The sequence below is a fragment of the Chiloscyllium plagiosum genome, unplaced genomic scaffold (genome assembly GCF_037043375.1).
Source record: "Chiloscyllium plagiosum isolate Xiang-an unplaced genomic scaffold, Cpla_swu_hap1 HiC_scaffold_32, whole genome shotgun sequence".
NCBI lineage: Eukaryota > Metazoa > Chordata > Chondrichthyes > Orectolobiformes > Hemiscylliidae > Chiloscyllium > Chiloscyllium plagiosum.
Window position 1 is genome coordinate 20,288,537 of NW_028270170.1, and position 13,068 is coordinate 20,301,604.

General features: G+C 40.2%; 1 protein-coding gene across 1 annotated transcript in view; it reads left to right on the forward strand.

Moving 5' to 3' along the window:
- Window positions 1-2,073: 2,073 nt before the first annotated feature.
- LOC122539896 (G protein-activated inward rectifier potassium channel 1-like) overlaps window positions 2,074-13,068 on the forward strand; it is a 65,073-nt gene continuing 54,078 nt past the window's right edge. Inside the window, exon 1 of the mRNA XM_043675050.2 lies at window positions 2,074-3,193. Within this exon, the coding sequence (XP_043530985.1) occupies window positions 2,528-3,193 (666 nt within the window). The 5' untranslated portion in view covers window positions 2,074-2,527. The remainder of the gene's footprint in view (window positions 3,194-13,068) is intronic.

The window sequence follows — 13,068 nt, forward strand, 5'->3', positions numbered from 1 at the left end:
TGACTTCATGACAATCAAACAATGATTATGATTATGAGCAAATTACTCTATGAAACCCTTCATCACAGCATGCTCTCAGTAAATGATGAATACTACAAGCTACTAGAACTGCTCCTGACTCATCAAATATCCTTTATTTCAGTTTGGAACTTCTGTAACTATTAACTGTTTGAAGTGCCATAGCAGAATGCAATATTTGCATGTGATTACCTGAAATCCATTTTCAACTTTTCACAAGCCTTTCTAATTCCCTTTTCTCAGGACTTTACATGCTCATAGCATGAAAGTTTAGCTTGTTATTGCTTTGATTTATTTAACTCTTAATATATTTAATATCGAACCTAGAGCTGTACAGCACATGAATGGGCCCTTCGGCCTCCAATGTGTCAAACATGACTCCAAATTAAACTAATTCCTTTTGCCTGCCCTTGGTCCATATTGCTGCAAACTTTGCATATTCATGTGCATATCTAAAAGTCCCTTAAACATCCCTATCATATCTGTCTCTGCCACCAATCCAGCAGTATGTTCCAGACTCCTACCACTCTCTGTGTCAAAACCTCACATCTCCTTTGAACTTTCCCCCTCTAACTTTAAATGCATGCCCCCTAGTATTAGACATTGCAACTCTGGGAAAAAGATTCTGACCGTCAACCCTATCTATGCAACTCATAATTTTATAGACTTCTCCCCTCAGCTTCGCCCGGTCCTGAGAAAACAACCCAATTTTTTCTAGTCTCTCCTTATAGCTCATATCCTCTAATCCAGGCAACATCCTGGTAAACCTCTTCTGCACCCTCTCCAAACATCCACATCCTTCCTGTAATGTGACAACCAGAACTGAATGCAATACTGTTGGCCTAACCAAGGTATAATAAAGCTGCAACATGACATCCTGACTTTTGTACTCTTTTCCCTGATCAGTAAAAGCAAGCATGTCATAGACCTTCTTTACCATCTTATCTACATGTGTGGCCACTTTCAGGGAGCTATGGACTTGAACCCAAGATCCCTCTGTTCGTCAATGCTGTTCAGGGTCCTGTCACTAACTGTATACTTTTCCTTAGCATTTAATTTGTCAAAATGCAGCACCTCACACTCATCCATTTGCCATTTCTCCACCCATATCTGCAACTAATCTCACTATATTCTTTGACACCCTTCTACATTATCCACAAATCCATCGATCTTTGTATTGTCTGCAAACTTACTAACTCACCCACCTACATTTTCATCCAAGTCATTTATGTGTGTGTATATATATAAATATATATATATATATATATATATATATCTCATAAACAGCAGAGGCGCCAGTGGGGATCCCTGTGGAACACCACTAGACATGGACCTCCAGCCCAAAAAACAACCTTCCACCATTACCACCACATATGTATTATATATATGTGTATAATATATGTTTATTTCATAAAGTTTCACATACAGAAAAAAAAAGTTAGGTCTCTTAAGATCAGATGGTTTCACATCCTTGTGAAATTCTTTTCTCTGCTATTTTGTTGGTATTAACTCATTTAAAACTCTGATAAACCATGAGACAGGATTTCAATCAAAGTCCCTCAACATCCTTTCAGAGTTCCAACTTCTTTAAATTTTGAAAGTACCTTCTGTCTGTAGGGGGCAGCATTAGGTTTTGTTGAAATCATACTCTCATTTTCATTTAAATCCTTTATAAATTGATATTGTTTTCTGAAAGATCTTAGATTTTACAATGTCGCTTAGATTTTTTTTTTAACCAATGTATTTCAATTAAATTTATTCAAGTTGCAGTTTGGAATAAGGACCTATTATTAGTAATGTTTGACTTGTAATGATTTTAAAGACATGTAGTTAATGAACAACAAATCCATTATTTAATATGGAACAATAAATGTAGTGATAGTATTGCGGATGCTTGAACTTTGCATCACTAAGATGATCTACGGCCATCACTTACATTCCCTTCTTCTTAAACTCCTTTTTTGTTATGCTGCTTCATGGCTCTGTTTCCCAATCTCATTTTCATTTTACTTTATCTGTTTTTTTATGAGTCTGCCTCTGTTTTTCTCTCTGCTGTTCACTCATTCCGTTTATCACTTCCCTGAGGGACCATTGCAAGGCAGTATTCTGCTCCAATTGGTCAGTCTGCTCCGTGTACAGCTCCTATCTCCAGAATCACCGTGATGCTGGATACAGTTCCCAGGGAGTCTCCAAGACCACAGCAGCCTTCCTGCAACAATGCTGCACATGTTCCTGAGCGTTCTACCTTCACAGATCTCCACAAGAGCAGCTGAAGCGAGGACAGCTCCCAGTTTTCTACACTGTCTGGAAGCATTAAGCTACCTAGCAACGGGGAAACATCATTCGAAGTGAAAATCCTGGGCTACCTAGCAACTAAACAATGTCATTTATTGCCTATCCAACTCCCAGATTCGAAAGGGGACCTGCCTCATAACACAAAGACTAAAGCTGCCTCAAGAATAAAACTACACCGGACAGCGATTGATGTTTTCAGTGTGCTGCTGAAAGGATGTCTGCACTCCGTAGAAAATTCGGTGAAGACTATCAAGTTGTGAACACTTCCCGGGTTTCCACCTACAGTGCTCCCGTAAAAAAGAAAAGGCAAAGGTTTGTAGACAAGAACGGTCGTTGTAATGTGCAGCATGGAAACTTAGGTGGAGAGACAAGTAGGTACATTTCTGATTTGTTCACTACTTTAGTGGATCTGAAGTGGAGATGGAACCTCCTAATCTTCATTCTGACTTATACAATTGCCTGGCTGGTGATGGCTTCAATGTGGTGGATCATAGCCTACATCCGAGGAGATATAAACCAGACCCATGGTGAGAACTATACCCCGTGTGTGGCCAATGTCTACAATTTTCCATCTGCTTTTCTCTTCTTCATAGAGACAGAGGCCACCATTGGTTATGGCTTCAGATACATTACTGAGAAATGCCCAGAGGGCATCATCCTCTTCTTGTTCCAATCCTTGCTTGGTTCCATTGTGGATGCCTTTTTGATCGGGTGTATGTTCATCAAAATGTCCCAGCCAAAGAAAAGGGCAGAGACTTTGATGTTTAGTCACAATGCAGTCATCTCCCAACGTGATGGCAAAATGTGCCTGATGTTTCGAGTAGGGAACCTTAGAAACAGCCATATGGTTTCTGCTCAGATGAGATGCAAAGTGATAAAGGTAAGCACAAAGAAACTAATTTGCCGGTAAAAGTCAGCGCAATATGTCCAAACAAACCAGGCACTCTTAATTCAATTTTGCTCTTTGGATAATTTGTTCAGCTAAACTGACATGTTTCCTAAACAAATGTTTTATTACCCGATTTTGTTGTAATCAGGAGATGGAAATTGTTGTAAATTGAATTTCAAAGCATTTAGCATTTGCTGACTGAAACATTTAAGTAGAAAACAGTGTTCTAGGCAAATACAGCTATGAAAGAGTTAAAGTGTCATTACGGAGATTTCAAATACATTCGGTATTTGTGCAGCCTTGAAATGTAAACAATTAAACAGAGTTTATCTGCATATGTTCAAATAATCCAAATAATCTCTGCTGTCTAGATGTCTAGTTACAGAAATGATAGTGGTCAGTGGCCTGGAATTGTAATCACTGATATTAACAGCCACTGGTTAGCCAGTGAGACATTTGTTGTCCCTCTATGTTGCTGGAGGTCCTATTCAGTATGTTAAATAATAGAATTTCAATATGTTGCTTGTGCCCATGTAGAATCCCTACAGTGCAGAAAGAGGCCATTTGGCCCATTGAGTCTGCATCAACCCTCTGAACAGCATCTCACCCAGGCCAACCCTATTCCCCCACATTCTAACATGGCCAATCCATCTAATCTGCACAACTTTGGACTGTGGAGGGAAGCTGGAGCACCCAGCGGAAACCCATACAGCCATGGGGAGAACGTGCAAATTCCACACAGACAAATTCCCTGGCGTTGTGAGACAGCAGTGCTAACCACTAAGCCATCATACCACCCTAAGTTGATTCCTAATTTGAATAATGAGTTAAACAAAGTCAATAGCTCAAAATTTCATAATATATCAAACCCAACAGCTTGAATTTAACAGAATGAGTGGGAGCCACCTCCGTTACATGTATCAATTGGATGCAAATGCCTTTAAGGATACACCTTAGGCCACCCATTTGGCCACTTTTGATGAAAATGGTGGGAAATGACCACTATCATGGGAGTGCTGGAGTTTGGAAGTGACTATCCAGCAATTTCTTCCCATCCCCTCCTGCTGTGCCTTCTTTTGCAAGGGGACCCCATAAAAGAGGTAGTTGCATTTATATAGCAGCTTTCATTGGTTCTTGCCCCAGTACTTCACAGCCAATAAAACGCTTTTGAAGAGCAGCTAAGGTTGTATAGATAATGATAGACAATTTGTGTACAGCAGTTCGATCAATTGCTGGTTGAAGTATTTTTGCAAGTGTTATAGTTGAAAAATAAATGCTGGCTGTGGCAAAACTTCACTCTTTTTCCAGTAGTGCCATAGGATTCATACACTTGATCGGTCAGAACTGAACCTTGGAGAAAGATACTACCCATGAAAATAGTAGAGCACCTCCCCCTCTTCGAAGTGTTGATTGAGATAATGTGCCAAAGGGCAGGGGTGGAGGGAATAGTTATGGGGCCCTCAAGCATGGAAAATATGGAGAATGAGGTAACAGACTTGGGCTGAATACGAAAGTTTGATATCCTCATGGCACATCGAGATGTCGACATTCAGTCAACGGCATTTGTTCTGTGGTAGGTTAACACATGTAATACATTTGCATGCCATGAATCCCTATTACCATAAAACACTTTAAAATAAAGTCATATCTTCGAGATAAAGCCAGCTCACAAGAGAATCTGTGTCAGCTGTTTCACATCAGTTTAAATGTGACATGAAATTGTGTCTCAGGTCAATTGTTATCATAGAAACACTATTCAATATGAGTTCTGATCATTAGGCTCAATAGTCTAATCTTGCCCTATCACCCAATGAGCCACAAGAGCTATATCTACCTCCTTCTCGAGAACATTTAATGTTTTGGCCTCAAAACATTTTCTGGGGTAGTGAATTCTATAGGCTCACCACTCTTTGGGTGAAGACATTTCTCCTTATCACAGTTCTAAAACATTTTACTTTTTATCCTTAAACTATGACCCCTAGTTCTGGAGTGCCCCACCATTGGGAACATCTTTCCTGCATCTAGCCTGTCTGGTCCTGTTAAAAATGTACAGGTTTTTATTAAATCCCTTCTCATTCTTCAAAACTCCAGTGATTCAATCCTAATTGACCCAATCTCCTCTCGCATGTGAGTCCTGCCATCACAGGAATCCATTTGTTAAACCTTCAATGCATTCCCTCTATGGCAAGAACATGCTTCTTTCAATAAGGAGATGAAAATTGCACACAACATTCCAAGTATGGCCTCACCACTGTCCTGTATAATTGCCACAAGACACCCCTGTTCCTGTACTTGAGTCCTCTCACAATGAAGGCCAACATACCGTTTGCCTTGTTTACTGCCTGCTGCACCTACATGCATGCTTTCCATGACTGGGTGCATGAGGTCATGCATAACCCATACATATCCTTGTTGAGTTCTACAGCACAAGTGAGAGGAACAACAGAATTGCAGCTTGCATAGGGACTCAGCTTTGACATACATGAGTCAGCGGTGGTGACGAGGTGTGGCTTATGTTAGGGGAATGGTGGAATGAAGTAAGAATCCTTAAGGTGGTGGGAGTTGGTAGAAACAAGGGAGCTTGATCAACGTAAAAAAAATGGGATGTAAAGGGCAGTGTCAATGCTGTGCTGATAACAAACCAATGCAGGGTGTTCATTGGCAAAGTTTCTAGGGCTTTGAGTTCACTTGCAACATTCAAATTACCTCTGCTGAGGGTGATCTCTGATGATGTCCTTCACAATGCATTGAAGAGAAGGCTGGCTGCCACTGCACTTTCAACCACTTCCCACAAAGTGTCAAAGACAACATTGCACTTTAACATGAACATTCAGTAAAGAGTGAACAAAGGAACACTCTATTTGAAGGAAACCATAATGGAAATGACCCTCTCTCCCCTGTAACCATCACTGGCATGCCAAATAGTTTCCACGCAACGCATTTAGATTTCTGACTAAGCTAATTTTAAAATAACAGTGATGCACATATGAATAAAATGAAATCAATATAATGTGAGTTATTTAAAAAGTGAAGTTTAACTTAAAAAATACCATGCCTCCTTTTTGTCCTCAATATGCCTAATATTAAAGGCAATAGAACGGGACAGGACAGTTGTGAACGTTCTGAAGAGTCTTCATGTTTGGCAATAAGGCCCTTTTCTAGCTTGCCTGTACCTGCTTTGTTGTCAACTACGGATGGGTTTCACCACTGGAAAGCCAACCTGATGCGTGGTCACACTTGTCTCCCATGTGCAGTGGCAGCATTTTAACTTTAAACTAGAATCATGCGTGAACCAGCAAAAAAAATAGAAGTGACACATGCATCTAGTTCCACCATTAGGAATGGTATGCCATTGTTAAAATGCCACCCAAAATTGTTTGAAATGACATCTGAACCCATTGCATAACCTTTTAACTCAACAGACTAAAATTGGGCAAAGCTAACACTTGAACCAGGATTTCTGCAGTTACTTGGCATGTCATCTACCATTACAGTGCTGGATCCACAATTGAGGATTAGTAGCGGAATCACTGTCCTAGAGAGGTTCATGCTCCCCCAATCCAACAATTGCCTCTTGTTCACCTTGACAGGAGCAAGTGGAGACTCTGTGTTTTAAAAGGCAGTGAAAAAGCTCTCATAATCAGCTTGGAGCTGACATTCTCCTGGTAAATTTCAGTAGGAAGCTAGTGCAATCTTGGGGAGATTCTGGGTCACTAAATTCTTCTGCATTTTTGGCTGATTTATCTCCCCTGGAACCTTTCATGAAATTTCCGGTTATGTGAGTCACTGTTTTAGGATGAAAGGTTATTTACTGGAATTGTACAGGCGGTTGTTGGACTCCTGAAGCCAATTTGGAGGCATGCATGCATGGAGGCAAGTAACAGGATCAACAAGTTAATCGAGTTTCAAATGATAACTTTCATAAAAATGTTAAAAGGAGAACTATCCAGAGTACAACTTGACAAGTGAGATAAGTCCAGAAATATTATTGATAGCAGAAATACAGAATAACCTACTACTCATATGGCAAAGCAAATAGCTCATATTATAGTGTTAATGTTTGCACTAAACTTCAATATCATACGTTTAGGATTATCAACATGGTAAACGGTTATCATGGAAAATAGAACTAATAAAAACAAACAAATTAGTGAGAGATCATTTCAAAGAAGGGTATGTTAAAAACATTCATCAGAATTTTTCTGGAACCATTCCAAAAATAAAATAATTCTTATGACGTTTTACTTTTTTGTTACACTAGTCACGTATCAAAATGTTCTGGGGGTGTAACAGTTCCAAATTTCTAATGGATTTTGTAAATGCATTAATGAAAAACTAGAGAACTGATGGTCGCATTTAAAATAAGTAAATAATTTAAATGAATTTGCCTAAAACTGTATGTTAATAATACAATCTCATTACATTCTTGCAGTATGTAACCAATATACTATCTTTTAAATCTTTGCAAAATGCAAGTAAAATGTCTTTTAGATCTATACTTTCTCATATGTATAATCTGTTATTTTATTGAACACAAAATTATAGATCTCCATGTTGTGCAGATATGTTAGCTGCATGTCTGTTTTGTAACATATTGTAATTTCAGTTGCAGGTCTTTGTTTTTGAATTTGCACAACATGAATTGTAGAGTCTGGGTTAATATAAAATATCTTGAATTGAGTTGAATTCTGTCGTCAAGATGGATTTAAATTTAAATTGCTGCCATGAAATGAATTGATTGCACAGTGACAAAAGACATGAACTTAATGTTGACATTAAATCACAGCCACTTTTATAATAGCCATTTTGATACAATTAATGAGAGTTCAGGTCAAGTTCAAAACTTAGTTGGTTACAAAAATCAGTACAATTCATGGTCCACCATCATAACAGCACGGGGCAGCACGGTGGCACAGTGGTTAGCACTGCTGCCTCACAGCGCCAGAGACCCGGGTTCAATTCCCGCCTCAGGCGACTGACTGTGTGGAGTTTGCACGTTCTCCCTGTGTCTGCGTGGGTTTCCTCCGGGTGCTCCGGTTTCCTCCCACAGTCCAAAGATGTGCAGGGCCAGGTGAATTGGCCATACTAAATTGCCCGTAGTGTTAGGTAAGGGGTAAATGTGGGGGTATGGGTGGGTTTCGCTTCGGCGGGTTGGTGTGGACTTGTTGGGCCGAAGGGCCTGTTTCCATACTGTAATGTAATCTAATCTAAACAGTTTCCTCAGAGGTGACCCTATATTTGAAGTATCACATACTGTCATTTCTATTAGTCAATTTAGCATCTTTAATCCTTTTCAAGTCTACAACAACGTTTCTGTCTATCAGTCAAATACGGCATTTCCTATTATTATTGACTGTGACATGAAAGAGGGCTGGAATGTGATGCAGAATAATGACAATAAAGCAAGTTTGATCCTGACCGAGGTTGTTCTTAGGCCTTGACTCCTTTCCTTGCTTCAGGATGATACTATAAACTATGCCAAATCTTTGGATTATCATGTCTCCATACTGACGTACATTGTATTGAAAAGAAGCATGATACTTCTTAGACTTTAAGGTCTTTAGTCTCTAAAGATATAAAGGAGCTTCAAGAAGATAAAGGTTTCAAACAAATACAATTCCTGCTTTTCAAACAAAAACATTGAGTAAAATATAGGAATGTGTTCCTTTTTTAATTGGTGACCATCACTAGTTCAAGGATTTAATAGAACTGATTGTCATCTTTCCTGCATATTCAGAAATGTAATGAGGATATTTTGTTATTCTCTTTCATATCAAGCATTGTAAAAGAGCTTGTTTGTAAAAGCTTTTTGTAATAAGATTCAGTGACTGTGTAGATAACAACTAATCAAAACGCTTGTTCTAGACATGAACTAACACAGATTCATGGTAAAGGCCACCCTTATGGAAGGTGAGTGTGGATGTCACAGTTGTTACTTTTGGTGCAGGTGTGGAGAGTGCTGAGTCTGACACCTGAGTGGTTAGGCAGTACAGAAGGATTGCAAGGATAATGCTGTTGAGAGGTTGGCTCTGTAGCAGCAAATGAGAGATGATGTTTCCTGTCAATATTGAGAGTGGCAGAACATAAGCCTTGATGGGAGATGGGTATAGTGACAGAGATAGAGTGATGTTTTGTGTTGTAGAGACGATACTGGCACTTCTGCTGAGCTTTCCTCCAGGCAATTGAGAACGTATTGAGTGTAGGGGCAACTTCAGACCAAGCCGACATGGTCTGGTGTCTTGTTCCCCTGCTGGTTCTGAGGGAAGAGGAAATGCTGCCCTGAATCACTTTTTCCAGCAGCATCCCCAGGTCCATGCCCGCACAGCATGGTACCCCTCTTTGACCCATCTGCACCAAATGTCAGCAACTGTACAGGGCAGCTTCAGGCAGCCAGTGATTAGCTGAATGCACAAAGGCCTTTTAAAGATGGCATGGACACAAAGAATGTTGGTGGATTCAGGTTATCTGCAGAGTGGCAAGTTGTTGGGAAGATGGGTCTGAAATCAGATATGAGGATTACTACAGGGGCTGGTCAGGTAGTTAATGAGCTGAGTTAGGTAAGAAACAGTGATAAGAATCATGATACCTATGTGAAAAATGTCATCCATATGTAATGACTTCAAGTCAAACAGTTCTGTTCTTAACTATGACCTCGTGACAGAACTACTTGTCTTTCTGCCAAGTCTGATTTTAGTTGCCCTAGTAATATATTATGTGATCAGTATGTTTTAAAACTATTACAATCAATAAAATTTTTACATCTACATTTGTGTATGCTGAATGTGGAGTGAGAATAGAGGAACCTTGAAAGGAAAGAGTTCAATTATTGACACTGTTGTCAATAGCCTTATAATACTGACTGACTGTGTGGAGTTTGCACATTCTCCCCGTGTCTGCGTGGGTTTCCTCCGGGTGCTCCGGTTTCCTCCCACAGTCCAAAGATGTGCAGGTCAGCTGAATTGGCCATGCTAAATTGCCCGTAGTGTTAGGTAAGGGGTAAATGTAGGGGTATGGGTGGGTTGCGCTTCGGCGGGTCGGTGTGGACTTGTTGGGCCGAAGGGCCTGTTTCCACACTGTAAGTAATCTAATCTAATATAGCTGGTGTAAATTGCATGGTGTATTTTTGATATGTTTGTCACGATAAAATTCTGTCACTATCAAGGTGTGCATTATGGCCAATTCTGAGTTTCTGAATAAACACAGCAACTAGATGTATATGTGGGGTAGGACTCATTAGCTCAGTTGGAAAGAGGGCCAGAGTGTGATGTGGAATAAAGACTGTAGAGCAGGTTTGATCATGGCTGAGGTTGTTCTTCAAACTTGACTTCAGGATGATACTATAAGCCATGCCAAATCTTTGGATCTACACTTTGTCAACAGAGAGAGCAGCAACCAGTTGCCATTTTGAGGGGATGGTGCATTGGTTTACATTATGAGGTTAGCAAGTTTTGAGAAGATTTGTAGCTCAAGTTAAGATTCTGAATGTAGGTTTGCTTGCTGAGCTGGAAGGTTCATTTTCAGACATTTTGTCACCATACTAGGTAACATCATCAGTGAGCCTCTGGATGAAGCACTGGTGGTATGGTTCGCTTTCTATTTATGTGTTTAGACATCCTTGGGTTGGTGATGTTATTTCCTGTGGTGACGTCATTTCCAGTGGTGGTGTCATTTCCGATCCTTTTTCTCAGAGATGGTAAATGGGATCCAATGTGTTTGTTGATAGAGTTCTGTTGGAATGCCATGCTTCTAGGAATTCTCGTGCATGTGTCTGTTTGGCTTTTCCTAGGATGGATGTGTTGTCCCAGTCAAAGTGGCGTCCTTCCTCATCTGTATGTAAGCATACTAGTGAGAGTGGATCATGTATATTTGTGGTTAGTTGCTGTTCATGTATCCTGGTTCCGAAGCTCTGTAGAAACTGTGCAGGGCAGAGGAAAATCACCTATACAGTGTTATCAAAAAGAAGGGGTATCCAATGAATGCAGTCTGCCAATTTCTCAGCAACAAATCCAACAAAGTAGACAACACACGTCCAGAAACCCTCGCCTCTCTCACCTACATCAAAAACATCTCAGAAATGACTGCCAGACTACTCAGACCACTTGGCATCATGGTAGCCCACAAACCCAACACTAAAAGAGCAACTAATGAACCTGGAAGACCCATTCATTTTGTCACTGAGAGCTTATCCTCTTGAAGCTGTTAATTTGTTATGTCATAAATTGTACAATAAAATGCTGCTCACGTATCTGTAGCTCTTGCCATGCCTCCGCATGCAGATAGCTCAGCAATTTCCATCCACTTGTCATGCAGGCAGCAACCGTCAGGCAAGTGCTTCAGTGTCTGGGGAGCGAGCAGGCAGGCAGGGATACAGGGAGGTGGATCATCACAGCCGCCAGGAGCTCTGTGGAACATACTCACCTGCTGCTTTTGGTTTTGTGTGGAGCATGAAGAAGAATTTAGCCTTGTAGTTTAGATGGCTGCTGCTCTACAAAAGCCTGACTGGAACAGACCAATCACGCGGGCAGGTCTGGCTTAACTGAGGAACCTGAAACAAGCATGACCAAGATACCTTATCTTTGTTTGAAGTCACTGCCCTGGAATCCATTTGTGGGGAGAGAAAACACAATTAACAGTTCAACTCTGGTGACCTCCTTCAGAACAGAAAGCATGTAATTGCACTGGAAAAGTTGCAGTGGATTCATAAGGATATTGCCAGTATTGAAAAATGGCAGCTATGAAGAAAGACTGGATAGGCCATCTTTGTTTTCCTTAAAACTGAGGAGGCTGAGGGGATATTTTATTGAGTTGTACAAGGTTGTGAGGCACTTGAACATAATAGATGGGAAAGACCTCAATCATTACTTGAGGGGTCAGTGATTAGGGGGCATGGATTTAAAGTCATTTGGTTGTGAGTATTCCTGGATTTCATATTTTAGTTTGAGATGTAGTTAATCTGATAGTTTTTGTCTGACAAGGGAAATGGGTCATTTTTGTATTAATGCAGTATCTTTGAAAGAAGACGTATTTTGCAGGCACACTTATAATCCTAGAACACTGACAAACTGAACTTTGAGTAGCAGTGTGCAATGTATGATTAATTAGAAGCTCTTCAGTCAGGGCAGTAGGGTGGCTCAGTGGTCAGCACTGCTGCCTCACAGCGCCAGAGATCCGGGTTCAATTCCTGCCTCGGGCAACTGTCTGTGTGGAGTTTGCACATTGTCTGCGTAGGTTTCCTCCCACAGTCCAAAGATGTGCAGGTTAGGTGAATTGGCTGCGCTAAATTGCCCGTAGTGTTAGGTGTAGGGGAATAGGTCTGGGTGGGTTGCTCTTTGGAGGATCAGTGTGGACTTGTTGGGCCAAATGGCCTGTTTCCACACTGTAAGTAATCTAATCTATACTGCAATTGAAAAGTAAGTCATGAATTTTTTATTTTTTATTAATTTCTGTCAGTATTTTAGAAACTTTTGTAAGAAAGGACTATGGTAATGTATTGAGTAAAACATCCACAAGAGTCTTACCAGCAACGTTTTCCTCAGCTAAAGTTTAGCCAATTAAAAGTTTTTGAATGACAGCTTGTTCTTTTTAAAATAAAAAAAGACACTCTATTATCTTCAAGTGAATAAGATCTTATATGCATAGAAATATAACCATTGCCACATTATTGGCAAATTAGATGTAGGATTTTTAAATTAAATGACTATTGATCAATCCCAAATGAACTGTAAAGTAAGAGTTCTGAGCATCATGTATTTTTGAGTACTCCAATCCTGAGGGCAGATGAAGTGCTGTCTCACCCCAAGTTGGTATTATATCAATCTGAAGATGTTATGTTTCATTAGAGTTAATCACGAAGTCCGAATGGTTAG